Source organism: Zalophus californianus, chromosome 9 (genome assembly GCF_009762305.2).
Source record: "Zalophus californianus isolate mZalCal1 chromosome 9, mZalCal1.pri.v2, whole genome shotgun sequence".
NCBI classification, from domain to species: domain Eukaryota; kingdom Metazoa; phylum Chordata; class Mammalia; order Carnivora; family Otariidae; genus Zalophus; species Zalophus californianus.
Genome location: NC_045603.1, coordinates 47,577,739 through 47,605,032, shown reverse-complemented (window position 1 = coordinate 47,605,032; position 27,294 = coordinate 47,577,739). Strand labels below are relative to the sequence as shown.

Below are 27,294 nucleotides of genomic sequence, written 5' to 3'. Positions count from 1 at the left end.
TTCCTTCTAACTTTGGGCTTATTTTGTTCTTTTTTTAGTTCATTGAGGTGTAAAGTTAGGTTGAGATTTTTTTTTTTTTTTTAATTTTAATTCCAGTATAGTTAACAGTGTTGTATTAGATTCAGGTGTACAATATAGTGATTCAACAATTCTATGAGATCTCTGTTTAATTGTAGGCATTTATCCCTCTGAACTTCTCTCTTAGAACTGCTTTTGTTGCATCCCATAAGTTTTCGTATGTTGTATTTTCATTTCATTCATTTCAAGATTTTGATTTCTCTTTTGACCTACTGGTTGTGCAGTAGCATGTTGTTTCATCTCTGAATATTTGTGAATTTTCCAATTTTCTTCTAGTAATTGATTTCTAGTTTTATACCACTGAGGTTGGAAAAGATGATAAGATTTTATTTATTTATTTATTTATTTGACAGGGCATGAGCACAAGTAGGCAGAGCAGCAGGCAGAGGGAGAGGGAGAAGCAGGTTCCCAGCTGAGCAAGGAGTCTGGCACGGGGCTCAATCCCAGGGCCCTGTGATCATGACCTGAGCTGAAGGCAGATGCTTAGCCAAGTGAGCCACGCAGGCACCCCAGCCTTTGTAAATTTGTTCCATGTGCACTTGAAGAAAATGTGTATTCTGCTGCTGTTGGTTGGAATGCTCTGTATATGTTAAGTACCATTTTCTGTCTGGATGACCTATCCATTGATGAAAGTGATATATTAAAGCCCCTTACTGTTATTATATTGCTGTCTATTTTCCCCTGTAGGTCTGTTAAGATTTGCTTTATATAGTTAAGTACTCCTATGTTAGATCATTTTGTTGGATTGACTCCTTCATAATTCTATAATAACCTTGTTTCTTATTAGTCTTTGTCTTAAAGTCTGTTTTGTCTGATATAAGTATAGCTATCCCAGCTTTCTTTTGGTTTCCATTTGCATGGAATATTTTTTCCACCTCTTCACTTTCAGTCTGTGTGTGTCTGAAGTGGGAGTCTCCTGCAGGAAACATACATAGATGGGTCTTATGGTTTATTTATTTTTACTTATTTTTTTAATTGATCCAGCCACTCTTTTTATTGGAGAATTTAGCCCATTTACTTTTAAAGTAATTACTGATAGGTATGTACTCACTGCCATTTTGATAATTGCTTTCTGGCTGGTTTGTACTTCCTTTGTTCTCTTCCTTTGCTATCTGTTGGTTTTCTAAAGTGGTATGCTTAGATTCCTTCATCTTTTATGTATAGGTTTTTGCTTTCTGGTTACCTTGACACTTACATAAAACTGTAACAGTCTATTTTAAGTTTATAATATGATTGCATTCTAAACCTTTGCATGTTTACTCCCTCCTGCCCATATTTTACATCTTGTTATCTTGTGTATCCATTAACAAATTATTGTAGTTATAGTTATTTTTGCTACTTTGTCTTTTAACCTTCATAATAGTTTTGTAAGTGATTAACCACTATCTTTACATTAGACTCTTCTGAATTTTATTAAAGATTTACCTTTACCAGTGAGTTTTTGTATTACTAATTAGTACCCTTTCATTTCAGCCTGAAGTTCCTTTAAACTTTCTTGTAAGGCTGTCTAGTGGCGATGAACTCCTTAATTTTTGCTTGTCTAGAAAATCCTTTCTCTTTCAGCTCTGAAGGACAGCTTTGCCATATATTCTTGGTTGGTGGTTCATTCTTTCAGCACTTTGAATATACTGTGTCACTCCGTTCTGGCTTGCAAAGTTTCTGCTGAAAAAAAATCTGATAATATGGGAATTTCCTTGTATGTAACAAGTTGTTTTTCTCTTGCTACTTTTCAGATTCCCTGTCTTCAACTTCTGACACTTTGATTATAATGTGTCTTGGTGTGGGTCTGAGTTCATCTTATTTGGCACTCTCCGGCCCTCCTGGATCTGGAGGTCTGTTTCCTTCCCCAGGTTAGGGAACTCTTCAGCCATTATTCATTAAGTTTTCTGTCCCTTACTCTCTTCTTCTGGGACCCCTATAATGTGAATGTTGGTATGCCCATTGTTGTCCCATAAGTCCCTTGAGCGATCTCCACGCTATTGCATTCTTTCCCTTTTGTTGCTCTGATTGGATTAGTTCCGATGCCCTGTTTTCAAGTTCACTGATTTTTCTGCTTCATCTAGTCTGATGTTGAGTCTGTTGTATTTTTCAGTTCTATTACTGTATTCTTCAGCTGTGTGACTTCTATTTGGTGGTGTCTTGTAACACCTCTTTGTTGAAATTCTCATTTTGTTCATGCATTGTTCTCCTGAGCTCAGTGAGCATGTTTTTGGTCATTATTTGAACTCTTTATCAGGTAAATCACTTATCTCTGTTTCAGTAAGGTCTTTTTTGAGGCTTTACCTTATTTTTTTGTTTGGAATATATTGCTCTGTTTCTTCATTTTCTTTGACTCTGTGTTGGTTTCTATACATTAGGTAAAACACCCACATCTTCCAGTCCTGGAGGAGTGGTCTTTTGTAGATGAACCTTATCATTCAACTCTGCCCTAGCTTTTGGTTGTTTCTCGAACCTGATTGTCTAAGCAGCCTACTTTATTCTTAGTAGTTCCCAGTAGTTGAGGTTGTGCCAAGACCTATCAGTACCTAGATTCAGGCCGATTGTATTCCAGACCCTCAGGCAGAGGCTTTTAAAGGATGCAAATAAATCTCTTTCAGGGGAGGACTGGGGGATGGATGGGTCTCCCTATTCCCTTTACACTGAGCCCTGGGGTGAGAGCCAGTTAAGAACTGTTTGTTTGCTAGTGTCCTGTGGAGCCATGAACACAAACCCCACTTAGGCTACCAGAGCTACTAAGCGGTATCCCATGGATGGTAGCCCCCAAAACTGGGGCACCGGATGCATGCACAGATTCCCTTTTGGGAGAGACTGGTGAGCTGGAGGGAGGGAGAGTGCAAACATGGTTTCTGCCAGCTTCCATCTTTGGAGAGTATTTCAGTAGACCCCTAGATGTGTGTTAAATTAGATGCCTGCCCCTCAGGTCAAAGCTTTAAGACCAGCAAATAGGCCTTTGTCACAGAAAAACTGGGCATCTTTCAGTTGGCTGGCTCTGCACTGGGCCCTGGCAGGCAGCCAAGTGCACCTGTGTGGACCCTTTAAGAACTATCTCCCAGATCTTTGGGCCAGTGATGCAGATCCTGAAGTTCAAGACCATAGAGGAAGTCATTGGGAGAGCCAACAATTCCAACTATGGGCTGGCTGCAGCTGTCTTCACCAAGGACTTGGACAAGGCCAATTATCTGTCCCAAGCCCTCCAGGCTGGCACTGTGTGGGTCAACTGCTATGATGTGTTTGGGGCCCAGTCCCCATTCGGTGGCTACAAGATGTCCGGGAGTGGTCGGGAGCTAGGAGAGTATGGGCTGCAGGCATACACCGAAGTGAAAACCGTCACGGTCAAAGTGCCTCAGAAGAACTCCTGAAGAACTGTGCCGACTCCTGGCGGAGGTTGACATCAGCAGCAAAACCAAGAAAACTGACACTTGTACACTAGAAGTCTCAAAAGAGAAATTCTCTCACAAAATCTCTTGATCAAGAAAGTCTCAGGGGCGCCTGGGTGGCTCAGTTGGTTAAGCGACTGCCTTCGGCTCAGGTCATGATCCCGGAGTCCCGGGATCGAGTCCCGCATCGGGCTCCCTGCTCGGCGGGGAGTCTGCTTCTCCCTCTGACCCTCTTCCCTCTCGTGCTCTCTCTCTACCATTCTCTCTCTCTCTCAATAAATAAATAAATAAAATCTTTAAAAAAAAAAAAAAAAAAAGAACTATCTCCCAGTTTGAGGGTCTTGTGGATGCAAGCCCCGTGGCTTTCAAAGCTAGGTGTTTTTAGGGATTGTTTCTTGGGTAGCTTTTAAAAGTTGGGGTGCCACACGTGGGGTTCAAACCTTTTGCTGCTCAGGGAGAAGTTTGGAGTTGTGAGTTCCTTCGATGTGGGTTGCTGCAACAGGGATGGGGTGTATGGCAGGATCGTGTCTCAACCTCTCCTACTCGTTGCAATATAGGTTTATTCTCATTCGCCCAACGTGTAGGAACGGCTCAGGTAGTTTTGGGGTTTCCATATGTAGCTATAGATTCGGTGTGTCTGTGGGAGGGGATGAATTCAGGATCCTCCTACGTTGCCATCTTGAACCAGAACTTGGTAAACTTATTTTTGATGTAACTTAAAATACAGTCAAGCTAACAATCAGATTTATAGACTAAATTTGTTTATTGTCAAATAGTCCATTTATGGCACCTAGTATCAAAATAACACAGATGACAACCTAAATCCATTCCTATCTTTTCCAAGTTGCTTACTCAGTCACCAAACTACTACAACATTGTCCTCGGTAGATTCCACTAAATCCTAAACTAAAAAATGCCAGTGTATTTACAAAAAGCAGGGGAGGTGGGGGCGCCTGGCTGGCCCAGGCAGTGGAGCATGTGACTCTTGATCTCGGGGTCATGAGTTCGAGTCCCTCTGTTGGGTGTAGAGATTAGTTAAAAAAAAAAATGCCAGTGTATTAATTTACAATAAGATACTTACCTATGCAAGGGCCTCAATAGTTTTGTCTCATGGTCAGACTAGATGGGAAACAATTATAATCACAAGATTGCTTGGAATCATGGGATTGGTTAATGGTGTCTTATTACTAATAACAGGAGTGAACGTTTATTGTTAGTATATTTCAGGCTCTATGGCAAATGCTTAACGTGCATGTTCTCATTGAATCCTCACATCAACTCTGTCACGCAGGCAATACTGTCACACTTTTACAGATGAGGAAACTAAGGCTTTGGGTTATTACATAACCTTAAGCTCCTACAGCCTGGCTGTAAATCCACACTAGTCTCCAGGGCCCACACTGAACCTGACACCATACCCCTCACCTCAAAATTTCAGTACAGTTAAGAAAAGGTCATTTTAAATGTTATACTTCACCTTCCAGTGTGTTCACTCAGTGACATATCATCTTAATGACATAAGAAGCCACAAGGGAAAAAATGACCCTGAACTATTCCCAGAACATTTTACTTAGTAATTATTTACTGGAGCAGAAAGATAACACAGCATAATTATAGTTCCTTCAGAAAAGTTTAAAATGAAATGTAAAATTTTGACACTTAGCAACAAAATCTTTGTCTCAAACATTAAGCAAACTTCTGCTTGACCCAAGTTGCCTTTCACTTTCCTAATTCTTGACTCTTCATTTCCTCCCCCCCCCCCCCCCCGGAGAAGAAATTACTAAATGCCATATTTCCTTCTCACATATTCAACAGACAGCAGCTGTGAACCTCTAGTTTCAGGTAATTTGTCCTTCTGCCTTTTCTAAAAGTTTCATTTATATTTATTCCTATTACTTGGTATGTATCCTTTTGATCTTTGTAGGTAGGATCCAACTATAAACATCAGTCATGACTTAGTAACCCAATTATGCATTTATTCATTGGGTATCGGTGGCATTATTCTTTGAAGAGATATTCCCCTCATGCCCTTCTTAGGAGGTCTTCTGACACATTAGGTAAGTACAGATAGGTACCAGTCAGTCTCAGTGTAAATCCCAGGTCACTAAACATTCCCAGATTCAGTTTCATCACCTGTAAAATGGAAGTGATATGTACCACTTTCCAGGCCTTCCTTCCCAGACAAGGTAAGCCAGAGACAGCCAGAGACTTGGAGATGGGTCCAAGTCTCAGATGCATCTTAGCAAGTGGTGAAGCTAAGCCCCTGAACGCAACACCGCTTGATAAATATCAGTACTTTCCTTAAACCACAGCAAAACCAGCAAGAAGGTTTGCTCCCATCATCCCCAAGCAAAGACAGTCTTTGGCTTCCTACTACACACTGAAATGGAAAGAACCTATCAAGTGACAATAACCACACTATTAGTGTTTTGAAATTGGGTTTCATTATTAAATTAGAAAAAAAAAAAGCCTGTCTTAAACCACAAGGGGGCAGGGTTGATGTGTTTATATATATATTTTTAAGTAGGTTGTGCATACCTGATTATAGGGATAGGCAGATGAATATTCTTTATAAAACCTATGGACTTGTAAGCCCTCCAAATTAGTAATAGTCATGCTACAATGTGCACGTTACTTAACAGTTTACAAAGCTCCTTCACGGGCATTATTAGGTCAGCATGACACTTCAGAGCCCACCTTAATTCAGTGCTTGGAAAATAACCTTTACAGCTAGACTGAAATTCTGAAAAGAGTAGTGCAGTTATGTGGAGCATATTTCTTGTTCAGCTGCACTCCCATGTTGATGCTGATGGAGAAATTTTACAATAGGCAGAGTAACACTAAATAAGGAACTACAATAGAAAGGCTAAATTACTATGTGCCTCATGAGGAAAATCTAGTAGCAAAATACCAGAATATTAATTGAGAGGACCCAATAATCTTAGTAAATGCTAAGATGCTGATGAAAAAATGACTTCTTTAACATCCCTTATCACAGGGAATTGGCCTACTTCATACGTGTCTCAGCCCTGTGAATTCACCAATAATCTTTGTGCACCTGTGCTGTGGGGGATGCTGGAGGTTGTGGGGAGAGGTATGAAAGGGGGGAGGGGCATATATTGGGCCACAGGAAGCTCTTAATTATCCTTGTACTCAGCCCTGGACCCCCTGTGTGTCTGACTCTTCCATCTCACTAGCAGGTGGAAAGCTTTGGGGTAATTACAGGAATTGTGCAGCTATGCAGCAGGCCTATGATGCAACCCCTCATCGACACAAACCCACACCTACTTTAGCGTGACGTAGTAGTCTAATTACTGTGCCAATTTCTGAAGCCCTTCTGAAGGGAGAGAAAGAACTTAAACCCTGGCAATGCAGACAGGCTTCCACTCCCTGCCCACAGAGACGCAGCCTGGCTAAAGAAGCTTAAACTGCATGACTCCATCACCATCACAAGCACTGAGTTTCTCTGCTACAGTGGTTTTCAGAGCGTAGTCCCTGGACCAGCATCTCCTCGCGGAAGATGCACCATTCAGGATTCACTAAATCAAACTCCTGGGGCTGGGGCCTGGAAATCTGTGTTTTCACCAGCCCTCCTGGGAGTCTGCTGTACAGGTTTGAGAACTATCACTCTTGCCCGGCTAGTCTGTCCACCTGTGAGATAAAGGCTAGACAGCTGTAAGACGACCAGCCTGGGAAGACTTCCAGGACCAGGTAGGTCATTTGGCAGAGTTGCAGGGTGTGAGGGGTTTGAAGCTAATGGTGCTAGGTCAGCATCCCAGTACTAAGAAAAAGGCAAAATGGCATGTCCAGTGTTCTCTGGATCTATGATATTGTGTGACAAGTGACAAGCAAACGGCATTTCCTAGATGGGGAATGATTTAACAGAGTAATGACTTGTTTTCCTGGATCTTTTGTGAGATTTCCACATGAAAAATTGGAAGTTGGAAGTACTCTGGATTTTGCACCCCCATATTAAAGTAACATACATCATGCTTTCTCTTCTATGAACTGATGGGCACTGCATTTCTCACGTGCTGCGGATATTCATGCAGAGAAAATTCTTAATCGTTAGTTCTGGTACTCAAAATGAGGCTCTCCCAGGAAAAAGGGGCTTGCATTCTCTCAACCCAAAGATTTCGCTAGATGCTATGTTTTGTGTTAATAGGAATTAATAAAAAAAATCTTACAAACCTAGGTGAACCTGTTTTATATATTCAATCAATGAGGCCTTGTTTTTATTCCAGAAGAATGGAAGCTTCTCCTCATGAGGATATTTACAGCATGACAGCTCCAACGTAATTTCAAAACACTGGGCCCAGATGTAGTTGTAATCTTGCATTCCACCTAAACACAAACATATTTAATTTTTTAAGGTCTAAAATTGGAATGGAGTCAAGTATCATGTATCTTGGGGACAAGTGAATCAGACAGCTGCAAGGAAAGTACATGTAAACAGGAAAAGACGAATTTGACATATTAGCATATAAACTCAGGGCTTGACGTTTTATCACCCAGGCATGAACAGGCAGTCCTAAATACTCCCATATGGGTAACTGGATCAGAGCGGGCCCAAGTTCAACTGTGCAACCAAGGGGGAGGGGAAGGGTCAGTCCTTTTTTGTCAATCATACTTTACAAAAAGGATTCATCAGTGTACATTTCTTCTGTAAATTACATTCTAAACAGATACGGAACAATACTTCTAAAAAATTGTTTACAAACCATTCATAAATACATAATGTAAAGCTAAGTACACTCACTGGGAGAATAATGGCTAACATTCAGTGGGCGTTTGCTATGACTGGGGAACCATTTGAAGAGCCGGTCACGGCAGTGAACCCCCCCATCTCAGAGACGAGGAGACAATCCCAGAGGGTAAGTAACATGCACGTGAGTGCACAGCCCAGCACAGACTGTCCTGCTCAAGGCCCTGTGCTCCTGCCCGTGACACCGAGATGCTTCAGGAATGAAAGAGAGGGGGCCGGGGCCCACACCCCCTTCTGAGGCCACCAGTGCCCATGCTCACCTCCCAGTTCTCACCTCTGGAGACCCTATTTTCAAAGGGCTATAGTCCCATTTTGTATTTTCTCAGATGCAAGACTTCATATTTTAAAATCTGAATTGGGAGGGCTCTTAAACTTGATGGCTGAAAAACGTCATTAGATTGGCCAGGAACATTTTTGTTTCTTCCTTAGTGGTACAGTGTATTTTATAATCAGTGGCATCTTGGATTTGATGAAATACAGTAACTTTGAAGGAAGTACTTTCTGCCAGATTTTGTTATACTTGATATCTGCCTAATAAAATATGTATTCTCAATTCTGTCGGGGTATTTGGGAAGTACTGAATTAGAAAAAGACTTCATGCTAAGAAAATAGTCAAAATATATCAAAATATTAATATCTATGTAGGTCTAGATTCTAGCAGGAAGAATTCCTCTGTCCTTTGTATTTACTCGCCTTCTAAGTTTTGTATTTCTCTCTGACCTTGTTTTCATCAAGAAATAAAAAAAAGAAACAAAACCGAAGTCCTGGGTTGGATGGCTCTCAGAAAGAACTGAAACAGCAGAACAGGCGTACAAAGCGTGCAGGAATGGGGCTGCTAAGCGTGGAGTGTGTGTGCAGCTCTGGATAATGCAACTCAGGCCTGGTGGACAAAACCTCCAGACCGAGCTGGAATGCTCTGTTCTAAGCTCCTCAAAGTAGCGGGCTCTGCCTGCCTTTCTTGGGGTACACCGTAACGTACACAGCCACGTTAGCTTCCTGGCTCATTCCCCACACATCTGGAACTGCCTTGAAGGTTACAGATGGCCCATGAGGGACAGCTCTGCCCTGGGGCAGGAGGGAGCCCTCGGCTGCCTGTGAAGAGTGAGGAGCAGGGCGTGGGCCTGTGGTGGGAGCTGTATCGGGGACAACAGAGAGGAGTGTGGGGTGCTGCGGTGTCTAGCTGGCCCTGCTGCTTACATCACCTGGGAAGCTGGCAGAGACCGGAAAGTACCAGCTCATGCAACAGGACGGCAGAGCCTGTACCTCCCAGTGACACCTGGGAAAGGGGCCCGCGTGCCGCAACGCAGCCTACTGCTCCCTGCAGGCAGGGTCGGGCGAACCAGTGTCACGGGGGGCACCTTCCACCACTGAGGCCCAGTCCCCGCCCACCCTCTCCCCGCTGCTCTTCCGCCCTAGGGCCCTCCTGCTCGCTCAGGCGCCCGACAAACCCGAGTTCTCCTACACCCCTGGGCTTGCTTAGTGATTCCTTTTACAAGAACAGCCCCCTGCCCCCAATCCCGTGGCCCTACATGGCGGTCTCCTAACCCCCTCCCTGACCAGGCCGTCCTGGTCCAAGGGCAGAAAACTGGACCCTCCCCCCACCCACCACCTCATATCTAGCTGGAAAAGCATTCTTGTTCAGCTTGCAAAGTGGCTTTAAAAATCATGATACCTCACGTACAAGTTCAGCTTGTTTTACAAACCGGGCGATCTGGCGATATTTGGATCCCCCGGGCGCGTGGCCATAAGTAGCTGGATTAGCAGGGGTTCCTGGTCGATGTGACCTAAGCATTACATTTCTCCAGGGTCTTCTCCACTCCCTGTTGTACTCTGGCTTTCTACCTCTCGGGCACACTACCTTTTCCAAACCTCCCATTTTTATTCTAATTACACTGCCACCACAGTTATTTACTTGCGTGCTGCTCTTCCCTATTAAGCCTGAGGGTAGGGGCTGTGTCCTGTTCAGCTTTCTTGGCAAAGTTCCTGGCTCATCGTAGGCAAATGCTGAGCGAGCATCTGAGCAGCTCTCCGGCCATCAGCCCCCAGTGCTTCTGGGCCATGAGCTGACAGAAACACGACTAAAGGATGGCACCATGCTGAACAAATCTGGATAACTGCTGGGGTCAACAAAAGCCAGTGGCACCTCTGGATGAAGGCAATAGGAGAATGCTAGAAGGGAAGAGAAACTGACCTTTGAGTGGATACCAGGAGTAGCCATTTGTGATTCCATTAGGAAAGTTCATTTTGTTTTTACACTGGTCTCCTTTCTTCATGGTGGGATTTCTTGAAGCGTAGGTATGTGCAAGGTGTTGAAAAACATCGTCGTCAGGGGTTAAGCTACGGGAGTGTAACGTCCCAGTTGCTGTGTGTGAAAAATAAACCAAGACCTTTCTGTTGGTGTCGGAGTACAAGTACTTGGAAACGCGTGGCGCCGTGTTAGTAAACACACCACCGCATCACATGCAAAGACCCTGCTTTCCCAGAGGGACACGTGTCCACTTCCACAAGGGCTCCTCCTACCCTTTCTCCTCGTTTCTAATGAGCAGACACAGGGTGATACCACACAAAACAAACTAGATGCATATTCCAACTCCTCCTGTATCGGCTTACAAGGTAAATAGCCTCTTAGTCACTCTCACTCATTTCTGGGGGGTGGCAAGCCTTCCTTACATACTGTAGGGGTTAAATAAAGGCACTGCGCTCGTTTTAAGTCCTCATCCCACAGAGTTTTAAGAGGAGTCAAATGATTGCTCCTATGATTAGCAAAGAAAGGTAAAGTTGTTCCGGTTTTATTTACTTTCAGGCATGTTGCCTCTTGTGGGGTATTCTAACCCGATTCTACTATTTTCCCAATGAATCTCAAATAATCCTGGGGGTTGCCAGGTCAGCCACCGTGCCCATCTGCAGTCTATAAATTGTAGGAAGAGTGGCTCAGAGGTGAGAAAACGAGGCTTTTCCATCCCTGGCCGCAAAGGGCAGAGGGCAGACTTCCCCTCTGGAGGCTGACTCTGCAGTCCCACTCCGGGCTCAGGAAGCCAGGCCGGGCGCTGTTTGCTCACCTGGAACACCATTGTCAAATGGGTAACTGGCCACCAGGGCGCCGCCGTGGAGGTTTGCAGAGAGGACAAATGTCTCTGTTTTCAGCCATTCCATGACAGCCACAGTCTCAGGCTGCCTTGACACGTTATTAAATTCAAAAGCATCGGGGAAATTTCTATTCAGGTCATAGTAGTTATTATTTTCCCTTAAAAGAAAGAATATTTTTGGGTTTACTGATGGTATGTGAGGAAGTGGACGCGTGCAGTGTGTATCCCTTTGGTTTGGGCTCCAGGTGTTCTTCCAAATGTGAGCACAGGGAAGGTGGATGGTCGCCTGGGTAGCCTCGGAGGGCCACCCCTGGCATCCACGCACTCCCCAGCCCCTCCCGTGTGACTGGCTCTTACCAGGGGGGATCGTAGCTGTTGTGCTGTAAGCAGGGGTTTGACGAGTGTTTGCATTTCGGGGCTTTTGCTCTTGCAACACTCCCTCTGGGAAACCTGAGACTCCGGTGCTAACCCCGTGGAGAGTCCGTCTGGAGAAATGAGGAACCCAGGTGACAGCCAGAATTGAGACTCCAGACATGTCCCAGGCTGGTGGTCTCAGCCAGCCCCAGCTGAGGCTCCAGACAGGATGGTACAGAGATTGGCCAGCCTTGCTCTGGCTTGTCCAAATTCCTGACTTACAGAATTGAGAGTAAATAAAAAGGGTATGAATCCCTAAATTTGGGGATGGTTTGTTACATAGCAACTGGTAACAGAGACAACAGGAACACACTACTTTATACAAATGTACTTCTGGAAAGTGGACTGGCCATATTTAAATACATTAGAAAAACCTAAAGTTGAAGGGAATCTGGTGAGATTTTATTTATTTTTGGTAAAAGCAAACAAATGTTTGCCCAAATATAAATGTTAGACATTAGAGAAATGCTAAACTTCCTGAGGCACACTGCAACAAAATAAACTGTTTAAATCAGAAATACAAGACTCCCTTTTTTAACGGCTTTTTTAGAGAGAAAGAGCACAAATGGGGGGAGGGACAGAGAGAGAGAAGCAGACTCCCCGCTGAGCACAGAGCCCGACAAAGAGCTCCATCTCACGACCCTGAGATCATGACCTGAGCCAAAATCAGGAGTCAGACACTTAACCAACTGAGCCACCCAGGCGCCCTGACTCCCTCTTCTTTTGTGGTTAGTTCTTGCACTGGCTTAATAAACTAACTGGTAATTACTGACGGCCCAGCTAGGCCCTGGAGATTTAACAGTGAGCAACATGGGTGACAGGATTCCTGCCCCCAGGGTAGCTTACAGATCTGTGTGGAGAGAGACACTGAACAAAAAATCAGACCTTAAAATTTGTGCCATGAAGGTAAAGTGGCAGGTGGTATGAACCAGGGGCCTAATATAGGACAGGTCATGGAGGGAGTCTCTGAGGAAACACTGTTTGGCAGTGAGAGGGGCGAGGAGTGGGAAGTGAGGTGTGCCTGTGCCTGAGGCGAGAAAGAACCAGGTCGGTCCAGGAGATGAAGGAGACTCCGAGGGGCTGGGGCAGGGTGAGCAAGTGCGAGCAGTAGGGCGGTCACGGGAGTAAAGCAGCATTCTTTGGGATTTTACTTTTTGTCCTCAAAGCAGTGGCAGCCTGAAGAGTTTTCAGCATGGCAGTGACATGATCCAGGCTGAGCTGGTTCACTAACAAGGCCCCCGGGGTACTGTCTGATGGGGGCCCTGTTGTTCTGAAAAGACGAGTCCATCCTCACCTTCCATTACTGTAAAAACAGTCAGGCTTTATGACCGCTTCAAATCCATCTGGGTTCATTGAAGGCAGGAAGTGTATCCGGGTGCTGCGGATTAAATTTGTGATTTCAAAGTCTTTTCCATCATTGGTTACGAGATGTTCAATTAAGTGGAGAAGGAGCTCCCGCCCGACAGTCTGTGTGTGTTAAAGACAAAACGGGATATTATTAGGTCAGAGGAAAACAGTCCCTAAAGCACAAATTCCCCCACGAGGGGCTCTACTACAGTTTGGTATTTGAAACCAAAACCAGTTGTGAGACCACGATTTCTCAAACACATGGGGGCTCTGGCAAGTGGCAATCAGTCACCAGCGCGCTGAAAACTCTCAGCAAAAATTACTTAGAAAGTTAATTTTGTTTTAAAGTACCCATCTGTGAAGAATTTACTTTTTAAAAAAATTGAATTAGGTGGGATAAAGGTTATGCTCATTATGTTTCCAATTTGTTTCCCTTCCAAAATACTTCCCGGACTGGAAGGGCAGAGGCGGCGCTCGGCAGAGCAACGGGAGCGCGGCTCCGCGAGCATGCGCGGTGCGGCCGGACGCCGTCGTGTGGGTCTCGGGGGACGGCAGGGGACACCCACTGCATCAGACACAATAGACAAATGTCGATTTTAATAGGGTAAAATTCAGGCTTGTAACAAGCACAACTTAAATAGGTTTCAGACTTTAATATCCCTATTTCCAAATTTCCCTCTTGCACACTTGTGCAATGTTTGCCCTATCTGCGTATTTCCGATTGCCACATTCTCGTGCTGCCGAAACTTGAGTCATTTGCACATCATTCTCGTATTTTTTTTTTTGCCATATCTGCATATCATCTATATGACTGCTCATCTATATTTTCTTTAAATTGGCTCACTTTTTACCTACAGGAGAAATGAAAACCTTTGTGTCATTACCATTTTGCTAGACAGGTTTCTAATGTACACTGTTTAAAAAGCAGGACTATGAAAATAAAAATGGTCAGGTCCACCCACAATTATCTTATGTATCACCAGTGACTGGGAAACTGGAAACCTAGGAGAGATCTTGTTTTATAATTCTCAATGGTAAGGACAATTTTTTAAATTATTATTTTAAAAAGGTAATTCACACCTCAACCTTATTATAGAAAGATCTGACTAGGCTATATCAGCTTGTGTCTATAATCCTGGGTTCAAGGAATCTGCTTCTGGGTAAGGAATGCTGGCCTCTCACCCACGGTCAGATGCTGCTGAGGGGTTAGTCACTGGGAACTCTAGGGCAGCGGCTGATCAAGGGCTGTGCTGTAAAGGCACTACTAAGGTAGGCAATGTAGCAGGGCAGCGGTTTCCAATTACAGCTCCACCCTATGAAATCACTGCTGTGACAATGGATGAGCAATCCTTGAATGGTAATTTCTCACTTTATTCCCCCCACTGGCAAGGAAAGAAACCACATTTGATGAATTTGTTATCCTAATGAACATGGAATAATTGAAATGGGGACTAAGAAAATTTGGAATATGTCATTTACATATTCACAGGTAGCCATCAATTTCAGAGTGGAAATATATTCAATTCTGACTTCAATTTTTTTTTCCTACTTATTTCTATCTTCTACTACCTTGATTTTTGTTTTTACAGTCAAAATTGTCAGCTTGTGGGACGCCTGGGTGGCTCAGTGGGTTAAGTGTCTGCCTTCAGCTCAGGTCACAATCCTGTGATGGAGCCTCACATCAGGCTCCCTGCTCAGCAGGGAGTTTGCTTCTCCCTCTGCCTCTGCCCCCTGCTCATGCTCTCTCCCTCTCTCAAATAAAATCTTAAAAAAAAGTTGTCAGCTTGAAAAAGTCTTTACAGATAACCAAATAAAGGCAAGTAAGCCACACACGAGGTTTCCAAGTGTCTGTTTTGGGAGCTCAAGCACTCTGGAAGCAGCCTCATGAGCTACTTGCTGGCCAGTGGAGGAGCTGCTGTGACTCTCATTTGTAAAAAGCTAATTTACACGTGGAAAGTGTAGTGATTTAAGGAGCATTCTGCCAAGGGCTTGGGGAGGAGGCAGTGACTAAGAGTCACTTGCAGCTCCTGAAATTTCTAAATGTTGGTTGGGACTGTCGGGCGGTTGGTTCAGTTAGAGGGATGAATCAGGAAGAAACCGAGGCCCATCTGAGTCCCCAGTCAAGTACAGAGGAGCCGTACCAGAATCCCCATGGGGCTCAAGATGTGCCTTTCCCTCAACTATCTCAACTGAACAATCTCAAGCACACCACAACTCAAGACGTGAGTTGGCAAAGACATTCATCCAACTCAAAGCAAATGAAAACAAAGAGGAGTCAAGAAGCTGTAATTAAGCTATAGAATGAGACTGAGGAACTGTGGGAGAACAGGTACAGAACAGAATGGAAAAGTTAATGTTTATCATTGACAGAGGATGGGGGCTGGGGGACAGAAGCGTTCATAGCAAGGGGTTAGAAGATTCTATCGAGAGCTAAAAACTATATATTTTCAATGATTACAATTTCCAAGTTTTCCCTCATTTTTTTCCTTGACTGGAAGAATCTTCCAATAATTTGAGAAAATATTTATCAAGTTCACCAATTATTTTAGTTTCACTTCAATTTATCCTGTCCAAGTAAAATGAAATCTTGTACTTATTTAAGGGTAACATAGAATATGGCATCCATTTTATGTTATATCCTTTTAATCCTTCTCATTCTCTTCCTACAGAAATCCATAGATGTCTAGAATGATGTGTGGCAGATATTAATGATGGTTATTTTTTTAAAGATTTTATTTATTTATTTGAGAGAGAGAGAGAGAATGAGAGATAGAGAGCACGAGAGGGGGGAGGGTCAGAGGGAGAAGCAGACTCCCCGCTGAGCAGGGAGCCCGATGCGGGACTTGATCCCAGGACTCCAGGATCATGACCTGAGCCGAAGGCAGTCGCCCAACCAACTGAGCCACCCAGGCGCCCAATGATGGTTATTTCTAAGTGATAGTATTTTGAATGATTTTTATTCCTTTTATTTTTGTGGCTTTTTAAAGAGAACCTTTATTATTTTTACAAAACCAATAAAAATCATGATTCTTTCAAGTCAACAAATGTAGAACCAAGGTATTTTCTGTTTGTCTCCATATTCCAAAACAAATCACATGTCCTTAACTGCAGAGGATAAGTAAAAAATCTTGGAAATATGGTAAAGAACCAATTAAGAGTCAGATAATTTAAAAACTGCTGAGGCTAAACAGCTAAAATTTCAGGGAATTAAAATCCTCTCTTTTTGTTGGGCTATATTTTGCTCTTCCTAACAGCAGATTTATGCCAAATATTATTCAAATTAATTCTTCCCAACCTTAATATAAATGTTTCAAGCACTCATTCATGTTTTATGCATAAACCTCCCTTCTTTAAAACTAAGTCTTTGAATATGAAATCCCAGAGAGTCCAAATTTTAAAAAAGAACACGGTCAAAGCAATCCCAAAAGCTTAATCAGCTTTCCATTTAGCACGCTCACTTCCTCTCTGGGAGGGTGTAGACTTAATATGAGAATCCCTCATGAAGAAACTGAAAGGCTGGATGAACACACCAGTTTCGGGAGCCTTTCACTGATCATTCATCTACCAGTTAAAATGGCAATAACCCAGAAAGCAGAAAATAAATTCTCCATCAGTTTTAGTTTACAATTAAGGCGGAATTTGCTAGAGAGATAAAAATGATTGTTCTAGCTCTTCAAAGAATTTTTTAACAGTGGAAAAAAATTTTTGAAGAGTCTACAATTACTAGGTAATTTGTGAGAGTGAGAATGAGTGAGTGAGAGAGAGAGAGAGAGAGAGAGAGAGAGAACAAAACCCAGCTATCCCAATGACGGAATTGGTTTTCTAAAATGCTACACTGTAATGCAGCTGCTCAGTGGAAGAAAAGCCTGTGACCTCAGGGGCTCCCCAAATAGTGTATTATTGATTTAATTCATTTGTCTGATTGCCTCCTTAAGTCCTTCTTCAAATATCAGCCTAAAATATTAAGTTATCTAGCAGACTTTTCCCTGGGCTCCCAAAGTCTGGGTGCCATGACCTATGCATGAGGTCCCAGAACTCTGCACGTTTGTGTTTCTCCTAATACCACCCACAGACATTTACAATGGCCCGACTGACCTTGACTGACCACCCCGCCCCCCCACTCCATCCTCTAAGCCTTGAGGGCAGGGATCCTAACGGGCTTTCTCTGTAGCGCTGGTTTCTTGCCCAGCTCTGGGGATATCATGTACTCAATAAATGATTGCTGATTATTGTTGACAAATCCATTACAAGGTCAAGACTTTCTAGGGAGGAAATTTCTGAAAACATGAGGACTTAAGCTGCTTAACGAGGGCAGATGTACAAATGATCAAATTAGAGGCGCCTGGGTGGCTCAGTCGTTAAGCGTCTGCCTTTGGCTTGGGTCATGATCCCAGGGTCCTGGGATCGAGCCCCTCATCGGGCTCCCTGCTGGGTGGGAAGCCTGCTTCTCCCTCTCCCACTCCCCCTGTTCCTGCTCTGTCAAATAAATAAATAAAATCTTAAAAAAAATGATCAAGTTATTTCCCTTGAACCATTTTTAACATTGAACCACTTTTCCAGGGGTGGGGGCTAACAATTGTGATCCTGCCAAGGACTCAGGAATCTGGCCGCCCTAGCCCAGCCTTACCAAAAGTGGAGATGAAGAGAAAAAGCACAATTACAGGAGAAATTTAATACATACTTAAAAGAATCTGACACTTCACTTGGAAAAAAGATTAATTCTAGCTCCATAAAGGAAAAAAATTAATGATCTAAAGCCACACTGCATAACTGAGGACATTTTGCTATCATCTGTGATAATGGTGGAAAAAAGAACTTGGCAAATGGCATCTGGAAGGACAAGCTTTAATTTCTTTGTTTTTTTTTTTTTTTTTAGTACGTTTGGAACTTGTACTGCATGTTTACTACACATCCCAGATTTTCCAGCATGGGCAAAATTCGGATATTATGTCTTAGTGTTCATATAAACCATTAAAATGCCCTTTAAATGCAAACATCTTAGCATATAAACTACATAAGTTGTCTCTTATATGTCAAGAAGGGGTGTGAAAATCATTTATCCATTATCCTTTATTTTTTGGTTGAAAAATATGGCCACTGTTATCCAGGGAATGTTTCTGCTTTCAACTTATATATCTAGAACACAATAAACTATAAATTAATGCCACCCAAATGTGAAATTCTAAGTGTGATGTGGATATTTCAAAAGTCTACTGAGGGGCACCTGTGTGGTTCAGTCGGCTAAGCGTCTGCCTTCGGCTCAGGTCATGATCTCGGGGCCCTGGGATCAAGTCCTGCAACAGGCTCCCTGCTCAGTGGGGAGTCTGCTTCTCCCTCTCCCTCTGTCTGCTGCTCCCCCTGCTTGTGCTCTCTCTCTGTCAAATAAATAAATAAAATCTTAAAAAAAAAAAGTCTACCTGAATAACCCATCATAGTAAAAGTAACTTATTGATGTTTAAGAAATAGGAGCTTAGGGGGCAAAAAAAAAAAAAAAAAAAAAAAAAAGAATCCGAATTGGCAATTAAGCATAACAAGCACATATTGAATACCTACCCCCATACTACTGAAGACCATGGCCCTGAAGTCAAGGGAACCTTGTGAACCCAGCCTGTGACCTCTCCTTTGCCTATTACTGGATTAGCTTAAAACTACTGGCACTCAACTTTCTCAGCACATAGTCATGCCTCACTTCAGTATTTCCATTAGAGAGGCATTAGAGATGTCTTAATAATCTAGAGATTAGCCAAGATTTTCTTTTTCTACAAAGTTTAAAAACCATGGGATAGGAGACAGGCACAAAACAGTGTGAGGAGGCCTTGAGGAAGGAACAAGGAGTGATTTTCCCAGGCTTCTCTCCTGCCCACATTGAGGCTGAAGGTATTAGACGTGCCCAGTTTCGGGGCCTGGTAGATTACTGGCGATAGCTTACTACAAAGCCAGCCACCAGCACGAGGAGGGCACAGGGGACAAAGACCCCACTCTCAAACACTGTCAGTACTGGCGGAGGAAGGGGACGGTAGGGAGCCCCACTCAGCGTGGGCCGGCATCATCCAAGGAGGGACAATCCCTAGACTTGAGCTGTGTCTGAGCCACCGACTAGGCACCTGCGTACGTTAAAACTAGGATCGAGGCTTCTACAAGGCGACATGTCATTGTGGGTGCACACGGAGGGCCCGGGTGAACTAGGAAAACACCTGCTAGTCTTATGAAAAATGAGAAAGGTAGAAAACTCAGAAACACGCCTCTCACGTTGTTCTGGAAAGAGCATGAACACCAGGTGGCAAAGGCTTCTCAAAGGGTGCTGTTAGCTACCCCGTGTGATTCCACAGCAATCAAGGAGGAGGCAGGGAGTAGAAAAAACGGACTTGGATTTATATCCAGCGTTCCTCGAAGAGCTTGCCACTTTTTTACATGATGAGTAAGACCAAATCTTCTCATCGAAGGGCACCATTAGGTATCCATCCAAACAGATCATAGATCTATACGTCCAAATGAAAAGAGTACAAACAGAACACTTGGAAGGCAGCAGAGAGAGTCAAGGAGGCAGACCCATAGCTGGGTAAGGCCCGGCGCTTGGGCTGGGATTCAGACAGCCTACGACCAAGCACAACCCCCCACCGAGCACTTAGTGTAGCCCATGCTTATTAATGTTGGCTCGTGTTATTATGTGCTTGTAAAGCACTGTGGAGAAAGTAACTTGCCAGTCTGATCAACGAGGCACAGTGAGCCAGGGTCATTGGAAGGACATGAGCCAACGGCAGGGTGAAGGGAGACAAGAAAGATATTATACAAGAGGAGGTTTAATATCACTTCTTTTATAACAATACCTACCTGCCAAGGGGCCATTTTAAGTTGGTTTTGCTACCCAAAGTTTTTGCAAACCCTCAGCATCGGCCAAATTAATCCATCTTCATGATTCCTACGGGTCTATTAGCCAAAAAATGTTTCACCTAAATACAGCAAACCTTTACACTTAGCTTCCGGTTGGAAGGAACCAGAGAGACTAGAGGCACAGGGAAGCAAAAAATCCAGAATGTAGGACATTCTGCAGGACAGATAACTAATTGATCAGATCTCTTTATTAAGTCTAAAGTCACGAAAAGATCCTTTAAATGCTAGAACAAAAGATTCAAGGGAATGGACCACATGTGATGCATGGTCCTGGACTGGATCCTGATGTAGACAATCTGGGGGACATTTGAGAAACCAGAAAGTGGGGTAGAAGACAGGATAAACTCATATTGACATGAAAGGGTGGCTAGTATTAACTTAAATGTGACAAATAGCAAATCAGCATAGCTCATTTAATAGAAGTGCACGCATGCACACACAAACATCTAGGTGGATAAATAGTAAGGAATTAACTACTAATTTTTGGAAGGTCAATATACAGTGTTGTTGTTGTTGGTTTATGTTTTTTTCTGAGATGTACATGATTGATTTTAATAACAACAACAGATTACCTTTAATTTAAAAAAGACCTGATTCTAAAACAAGGTACAAGGACGTAAGGTAAAAATTCATGGGGGAAAATAGCAGGTATGATCAGCAGAACTGGGTCTTTCTAATGCTGGGGATGCTCACTGCCATCTAGCCATGTATTCAGTGTGGGAAACACACACACCTCTGTGTGGGGTGGGGTCCAGGTAAGAGAGGAAACATTTTAAAAACAGTGTGATCACTTCTGTCCAGCAGGCCACTCTGTGCATAGATGTCCCCTGTGGGATTGTCCACACGAGGCCCACAGACTCCTAGAAAGATCCATACATCCTGAGATCAGCACCCAGCATCTGTGGTGGAATAGCAAGGCATCCACCTAAAGAAGGTGAGAACCAGTGCCCTAAAATGTTAGCCATGTAGCATTTTATAGTGGGTTCTCGAAAATGCTCTTTCAATTCCAAAAGATCTGAGAGAGGAAGAAGGCTGGGTCAGGTGGTTGGACCCTCTATTCAAACACACTCCTCTGCTCCTGAGTGAAGCTGTCACTGTCCCCAGCTCCTCGCAGCACCAGGAGGGCAGAAGGCACAAGATCTCACATTCAGGATAAGCTCCTCCGTGGCCCACAGAGCCCGGACACTGCCACCAGTGGGGACACATGGGGGACACACGGGGGAATCACAGGGCCTCAGGTCCCCACCCCAAGGCACACTGGGACTTCACCCTTTCTTAATCTCAGTCCTTAGCATTCCTCAAAGAATCAGGGTGAACTAGAGGGCCCCGATTTGATGGGATACATTACCTACCCAGACAGCAAAAGGCCAGAAGTTTGGGAAAGTGCATGTTAGAAAGAAGCCAACTCAGAGGTGAGGGATGGAAAGGACTCTTGCTTCTCTTTCAAAGTTTCAGCTCGGAGGGTTACTTCTGAGCACCATGCTGGAACCTCTGACGTGTCAGGAATTCAATAGTAAACTACTGTAGTTAACGAGTGCCATATGTCTTTTACTAAAGATGGACTCCACAGACCTGGGTCCATAGACGACACAGCAAGGGGGAGGTCTGGGCCGCCATCCGTGGCGAACGGTTGTGTTATTACACCAATGCTGGTCAGACTCCCAGCGACATCAAACCTGACAGGTACGGCCCTATCACACTCAGCAAAATCACAGGGGCACTGACCTTCCATCTGCTCACAAATCAGGTCCAAGGGCCTACGCCTTTCTTAGAAGCCAGTGTCTGCATCTTGCTCCCACTGCAGGAAGTCCTGTCCTCCCGGCAGGACAGGTCAGGCTGCGTGCATCCTGAGAGGTGGACCCTGCTCCTATGGAGCCTGGGCTCGGGGAGGGCTAAGCCAGGACAGGAAGCCCAGTGTCAGAAGAGAGCCCACCACCCACACTGCTGCCAACTCCCATGTGTCTTCATGAGGCATACTGGACTACGCCTTTACTTCGACGCTCCTTAAAGGTAAGCATGTTTTAGCGGGCGTTACACATATTGCTATGTAAATTTTCTTGACTGTGATGACTGGGAGCGATCTTTCCCTTCCACTTCACTGCTCAGGCGTATGGGGTCCTGGGAACAGAAAATACTGCAACTGTCACATTCCCCAAATCCTCTGAGGAAGCCCAGTAAGAGAGGACAGGGGAGCACCCTCAAAGGCCTGAGGGGAATGACTGCCAAGTGGGGGAGGGGGGTAAGAGGGTAATGTACAAAACCAAATAAATAACATGACATCAAACAAAACAAAACAAAAGGAGAGTTTATCTCTGATACGCTGGAAAAGAGGCAAGACATTTAAGAGCGTTTGTTGAGTGAGAGAACCGTAAGCCTGATTGCCCGTCAACTTCAATATTGAAAACACTGAGCAGAAGATTAAGACAGGTGACAAAAGCTTTCAAAAAGTCAGATATCAGGAGTTTGGATAGCTCTCTGGGATCTTCTGATTGTTTTGAGTTCAAATATACTACAGCTCCATCGCTGGGTCATCTGATGCCCCCCAGGAGGTGGGAAACATCAGCCCAGGGTGGGTTTCAGGGCCTCCGCTGGCTGTGAGGGCTTGGGCACTGCTGTTTTTCCAGTCCGGGTACAAAACGAACTCCAGGGAGCCTCCCAGAGCACTGGCTCTGGTGGTTGTCGGACCCTGGTTCCTTCAATTCTCCCAGAAGGCCTCACTGACCTTTCCAGATTTTTTGGTACGATTTATGCTGCTACCTTAGCATTTACACGGAGCTCGAGAGACCTGAGGGGAAGTGTGTCTGGTGACTTTTCAGATATTCAAGCCGCATACATACCTCGTCTCCGTGCATGTTGGCCACGTATTTGAACTCTGGAATCCCAATTCTGTGCTCCTTTGGGAAGCGCCCCACGACAAGAACCCACAGGTTTCTGCCTTTACAGGGAAGAGAGAGAAAAATAAGTTGTGTTTGCAAATGACAGATGAACTCCAGGGAATGAGCAGAGAAAGCAAACTGCTGCTTCTCCCACCTGGCTTGCGTCTCAGGACGACTGAAGCGCATAAGTAAGACTAACACCTCATGCTCAAAATGCTTTTTTGCTCACTTCCAGCCCCAACCCCTTCAATTTAGCACAGATATTTCACTTATTTCAGAATGTGATTTTTAAAAATTGAAGGCTGATTAGGCTACATGGGTCTGATTTTCCCAATATGTTTATATACTTTACTCTGAGTTCCTAGGGTTTTATAGAAATGACCTTGCTAATTCACACAATTATACAAACTTAAATTATAGTTGATGGTTGACTGGGAGGGTGCCGTAATTCTCAGTTCAAAGAAAGGGAAAAAAGCAACACGGAATAAAAAATAGAACGCAGAAGGGAGATTGTTTTTAAAATACCAAATCCTGAATCTCGTATCAAACACCGATGTAACACAGCTCCTTTGCGGCGAGTGTCCTTGATGTGCGCGAGTCCTGTCAAGTAAACTGGCAACCACGATCCATCCTAATGATGCCTCAAGGAATACTTCTAAGTCCTAATCCTGCCGTGAGGAGCATGATTCAGGCGAGGAAGGGCAGAGACTAAAGCTCACTGAGGATTTGCTCTGTGTAGACGTTACGGTTGGTACTCCGGTACAGGTTATCTTGGTAATCCCTTGTCATGACCCACTGAGATGGATTTTTAACCAAACTTTACAAATGAGAAAACTGATCTTCCACCTAAGTAAGTTGCTTATGATCACACAGCCAGTAAGAGGCTGTGATTTGAGCCCCAGAGCCAAGACATGACTTATTTGACTTTGATTCTAGGGCTCCTTCCACTAAAGAAAACTGCCCGTCTCTCAGGAGGCTTGGTTTCCTAATCAGTAAAATGAAGAGGTCACTTTCCGTTCTAAAATCATCTCTTTTAGTCATCAGCCTCTCTTAATACAAAGACTTTAAAATTAGAAATTGAGGAATATGTTCAAAATCTATCACATATATATAATGCTCAAATATCTGTGATATCTGAGCCTCCTGTGGAATTCAGGAGCCCAGGGAAGGAATTTAACAGCAGCTGATGGGCTAATGTGGAACAGGTTTCTGTGGAATTTCAGATCCAGTCCCTTAAATCAGGGGTCCCACAGGCTGAACACTCAGTTGGTATGAGGAATCCTGAAAGAAACAGACACTCAGCCTGTCTTTTTCACCATTCATTCTTAATTTATTGTAACAATATTTTAGGTACATTTTTCATGACAGGGTGATGCTTTTAATTTTCTAACTGCAGGATGTCTCAGAAAACACCCACAAAACGCCGTTTATCTGACTGAAGCCACCTGACTAGAACAGAATCCTCACTCATTCATATATTCATTCAATTAGTACGACTATATCCAGCCATTTAGACATGTGATCAGACTGCACAGGTAATTTATACTCTCTTAAAAAAAAAAAACAAAACCTCACTGGGTGTAAAGATTTTATTTATTTGACAGATAGAGACACAGCGAGAGAGGGAACACAAGCAGGGGGAGCGGGAGAAGCAGGCTTCCTGCGGAGCAGGGAGCCCGATGTGGTGCTTGATCCCAGGGCCCTGGGGCTATGACCTGAGCTGAAGGCAGACGCCTAACAACTGAGCCACCCAGGCGCCTCACCCAGTGAGTTTCTGATCTAGTGGAGAATAGCAATGTGCAAACACAATACACTAGACGGTGACATATACGGCCATAGAAGTGTATATAAGGTACTGTTGTGCTTGTAGAATAAAAGAAATAGTTACTTCTTTCCAAGAAGGGGGATCATGAAAAGCTTTACAGATCTAGGGGTTTATAGATGACTTCTGAACAGGGTTTTGAAGAATGATTCTAAGTTTGCCATGTGGACAAGTATAATGCATCCAGAGATTTCCCATCAGAACAATTTCACCAACCAGAACCTTCTATTGCCCGGTATGATTTCTCAGGTCATCTGGAATTTCAATTCTACAAAGTTAACATTTTCATGTCAGCAAGGAAGTTTTTCTTTTTTTTTAAGGCTGGGTGGGGCGCCTACTTAAAACAACAACAACAACAAAAATCAAAGGGCTTGAACTCACGACCCTGAGCCCATGACCTGAGCCAAGATCAAGAGTCGCTTAACCAACCGAGCCACCCAGGCGCCCCAAGGAAGAACTTTTTCTGAGTGAGCTAATAAACCTGGCTCTTTAGGTTTCCTTCTGCGGAATGCTTTTTTGTAGCTATTAATGCTTTTAAAGATAGAATAATCACAGATTTGTACAGATTATGATTTAGTCCTCTCACAGGCAAGGGGGGGAAATTCAATATCATCTGAACATAATATTTACCAATTGTTTTAACAGTGTAACAACCAATTTGCAACAGCCGGCCTGTTACATAAGGATAGGACGTTAAGACAACAAAACCTGACTTGACAATGGAGATTCAATCTTAATTGGCTTAAGGAAGGAGGGAGATCAATAAAACCTAAGTGAAGAAGTACTTTATGGGTAACTCAATCTCAATTTTAGCATGAATGGCCCCTGAATGAACTGCAAGATGAGAAATTTACCTTGAATAACCTCAATGGCACAAAGTTTGAGAATGAAAACCAACCAATAATCCTAGAAGATATCCATGCAATGCTTTTGGAATAACAAGCTTCTTGAAGGGTTTTAACCCCCCTTTCCAAACACTGGCCATCTCTGGCTTAGACCAAAGTAAATGCACAAAGGACAAACTACTTTTCACAGTATGATTGCCAAGGTCAGGGTAATTTAAACAAGATTTTTTTTTTTCCTATCAACGTTGGGACCTTTATTCCCCCTTTCTAACAGCAGGTATGCTGAAGAGTTCTGGAATGCTTGGCCTCTTTCTCTTCACTACAAATCAAAGAAACCTGGATTCCAAATATTTGGTATCTATATTATATTCAGGAACTTGGAGCTTGACACAAATCCCAGGGATGTGACACAGGTGCCTGACTGGGTTTGTTCAGAAGACAGGAAAAGCTTTACAAATTTAGGATTCACAAAGATCCAAAGACAAGAAAGCAGGCAAAAAGTGCCACGAAATACCTTAGGAATTTAGGAGAAAGCTGATGGTGAAGTGCGGAAAACTAAGTATAGCTTCAACAGGTAGAAATGAGAGGCGTGTCATGCCCATATCAGAATCACTTGGATCCTTGTAAAAATGCCAACCCCTGAGTTCCATCTGCTAAATCAAACTGTAGGGGTAAAGCTCAAAACCTGCATTTAACAGGCTCCCTTGGTGATTCTGAGGCCCATTAAAATTTGAAAGCTTGCTGAGGCTGAACATCCAGATGGTTCTGGGAGGCACTTGGTTTTCAGGTAAAACTCTCATTTTACATATAATCATGAGCACACTTCTATGTTAACAAATATACTTCTATTTTACTATCTGAATACATTACCACTAGTTCAACCACTGCTCTTTTGTTAGATGTTCAAAAATAAGTTTTATGTGAACTACAGCATATCCACCAAAATTACATAATTTCAAAATCAGAATACAAAATTATATTAACTACAGCCATATAAAAACAGATTGTTCATTTAAAAAGTACCATGGAAGGAAACAGCTCCATGGCATATAAAGCCTTAAATTAACAGATGGGTCTACAAGAGTCAACAGTGACGCACTATGAGTGATAAGAGCTTGAGTGATAGGGTGATAAAAATCAAAAAAACTTTTTTCCCCATGTCCCTATCTTTCTTTTTAAAAAATAAAACACCAAATCCTATCATTCATGAAGTACAGATCCTCTGCACCAGACCCCAGCCTAGGTACATTGTTACTTGATCTGCACAACACCTCCACGTGATGGGCGGTACCCATGACTTACTGTCGAGGAAATGTATTCAAGTGGCAGAACCAGGGTCCACACCCAGGTAGATCTGATTCTAAAATCTGTATTCTTCTGACGATGCCAGGCTGCCTTAATCTCCCTGAAAGTACTAGATAGGCCAGAGCCAACGTCCCCCTGGGGGAAATGTTCCCAGGCAGTTCTCGTAATGTTGTGTTGCTATGGTTCACACCTGGAACAGGATCCGGGTGCCACCTGGCTACGACCAATGGATCTAGGACAAGAGCCCCGACCGGAGGGCTGGCTACCCTGTCAGGCTCTCTCTGCTCTGAGGGCTTCAGACTCTGCCTGGGTGGCCTGGTCACCGGGGCAGAGCTGCTGTGATGATGAGGCACATTCCGGTTTTTCACGAGGCTTGTTTGTATGTATTGTATGACCCACGAAGCTCTGGTATCCAGGGGGATGAATCAGCAGCTGGTTTCCCAGACTCCACAGTGCTCTGCGTATCCCTACAATCACTCCCTGAGCTA

The 27,294-nt window shown here is 43.7% G+C and overlaps 1 protein-coding gene across 2 annotated transcripts in view; it reads right to left on the bottom strand.

Moving 5' to 3' along the window:
• Positions 1–27,294, bottom strand: part of CPM (carboxypeptidase M) — a 68,199-nt gene that overhangs the window by 5,813 nt on the left and 35,092 nt on the right. For both annotated transcript variants that reach the window (XM_027593200.2, XM_027593199.2), the window contains exons 3-7: positions 22,796–22,893; positions 13,015–13,187; positions 11,280–11,464; positions 10,412–10,582; positions 7,647–7,799 (exon numbers count right to left, since the gene is read on the bottom strand). In XM_027593200.2, coding sequence (XP_027449001.1) covers positions 7,647–7,799; positions 10,412–10,582; positions 11,280–11,464; positions 13,015–13,187; positions 22,796–22,893 — 780 coding nt within the window. The remainder of the gene's footprint in view (positions 1–7,646; positions 7,800–10,411; positions 10,583–11,279; positions 11,465–13,014; positions 13,188–22,795; positions 22,894–27,294) is intronic.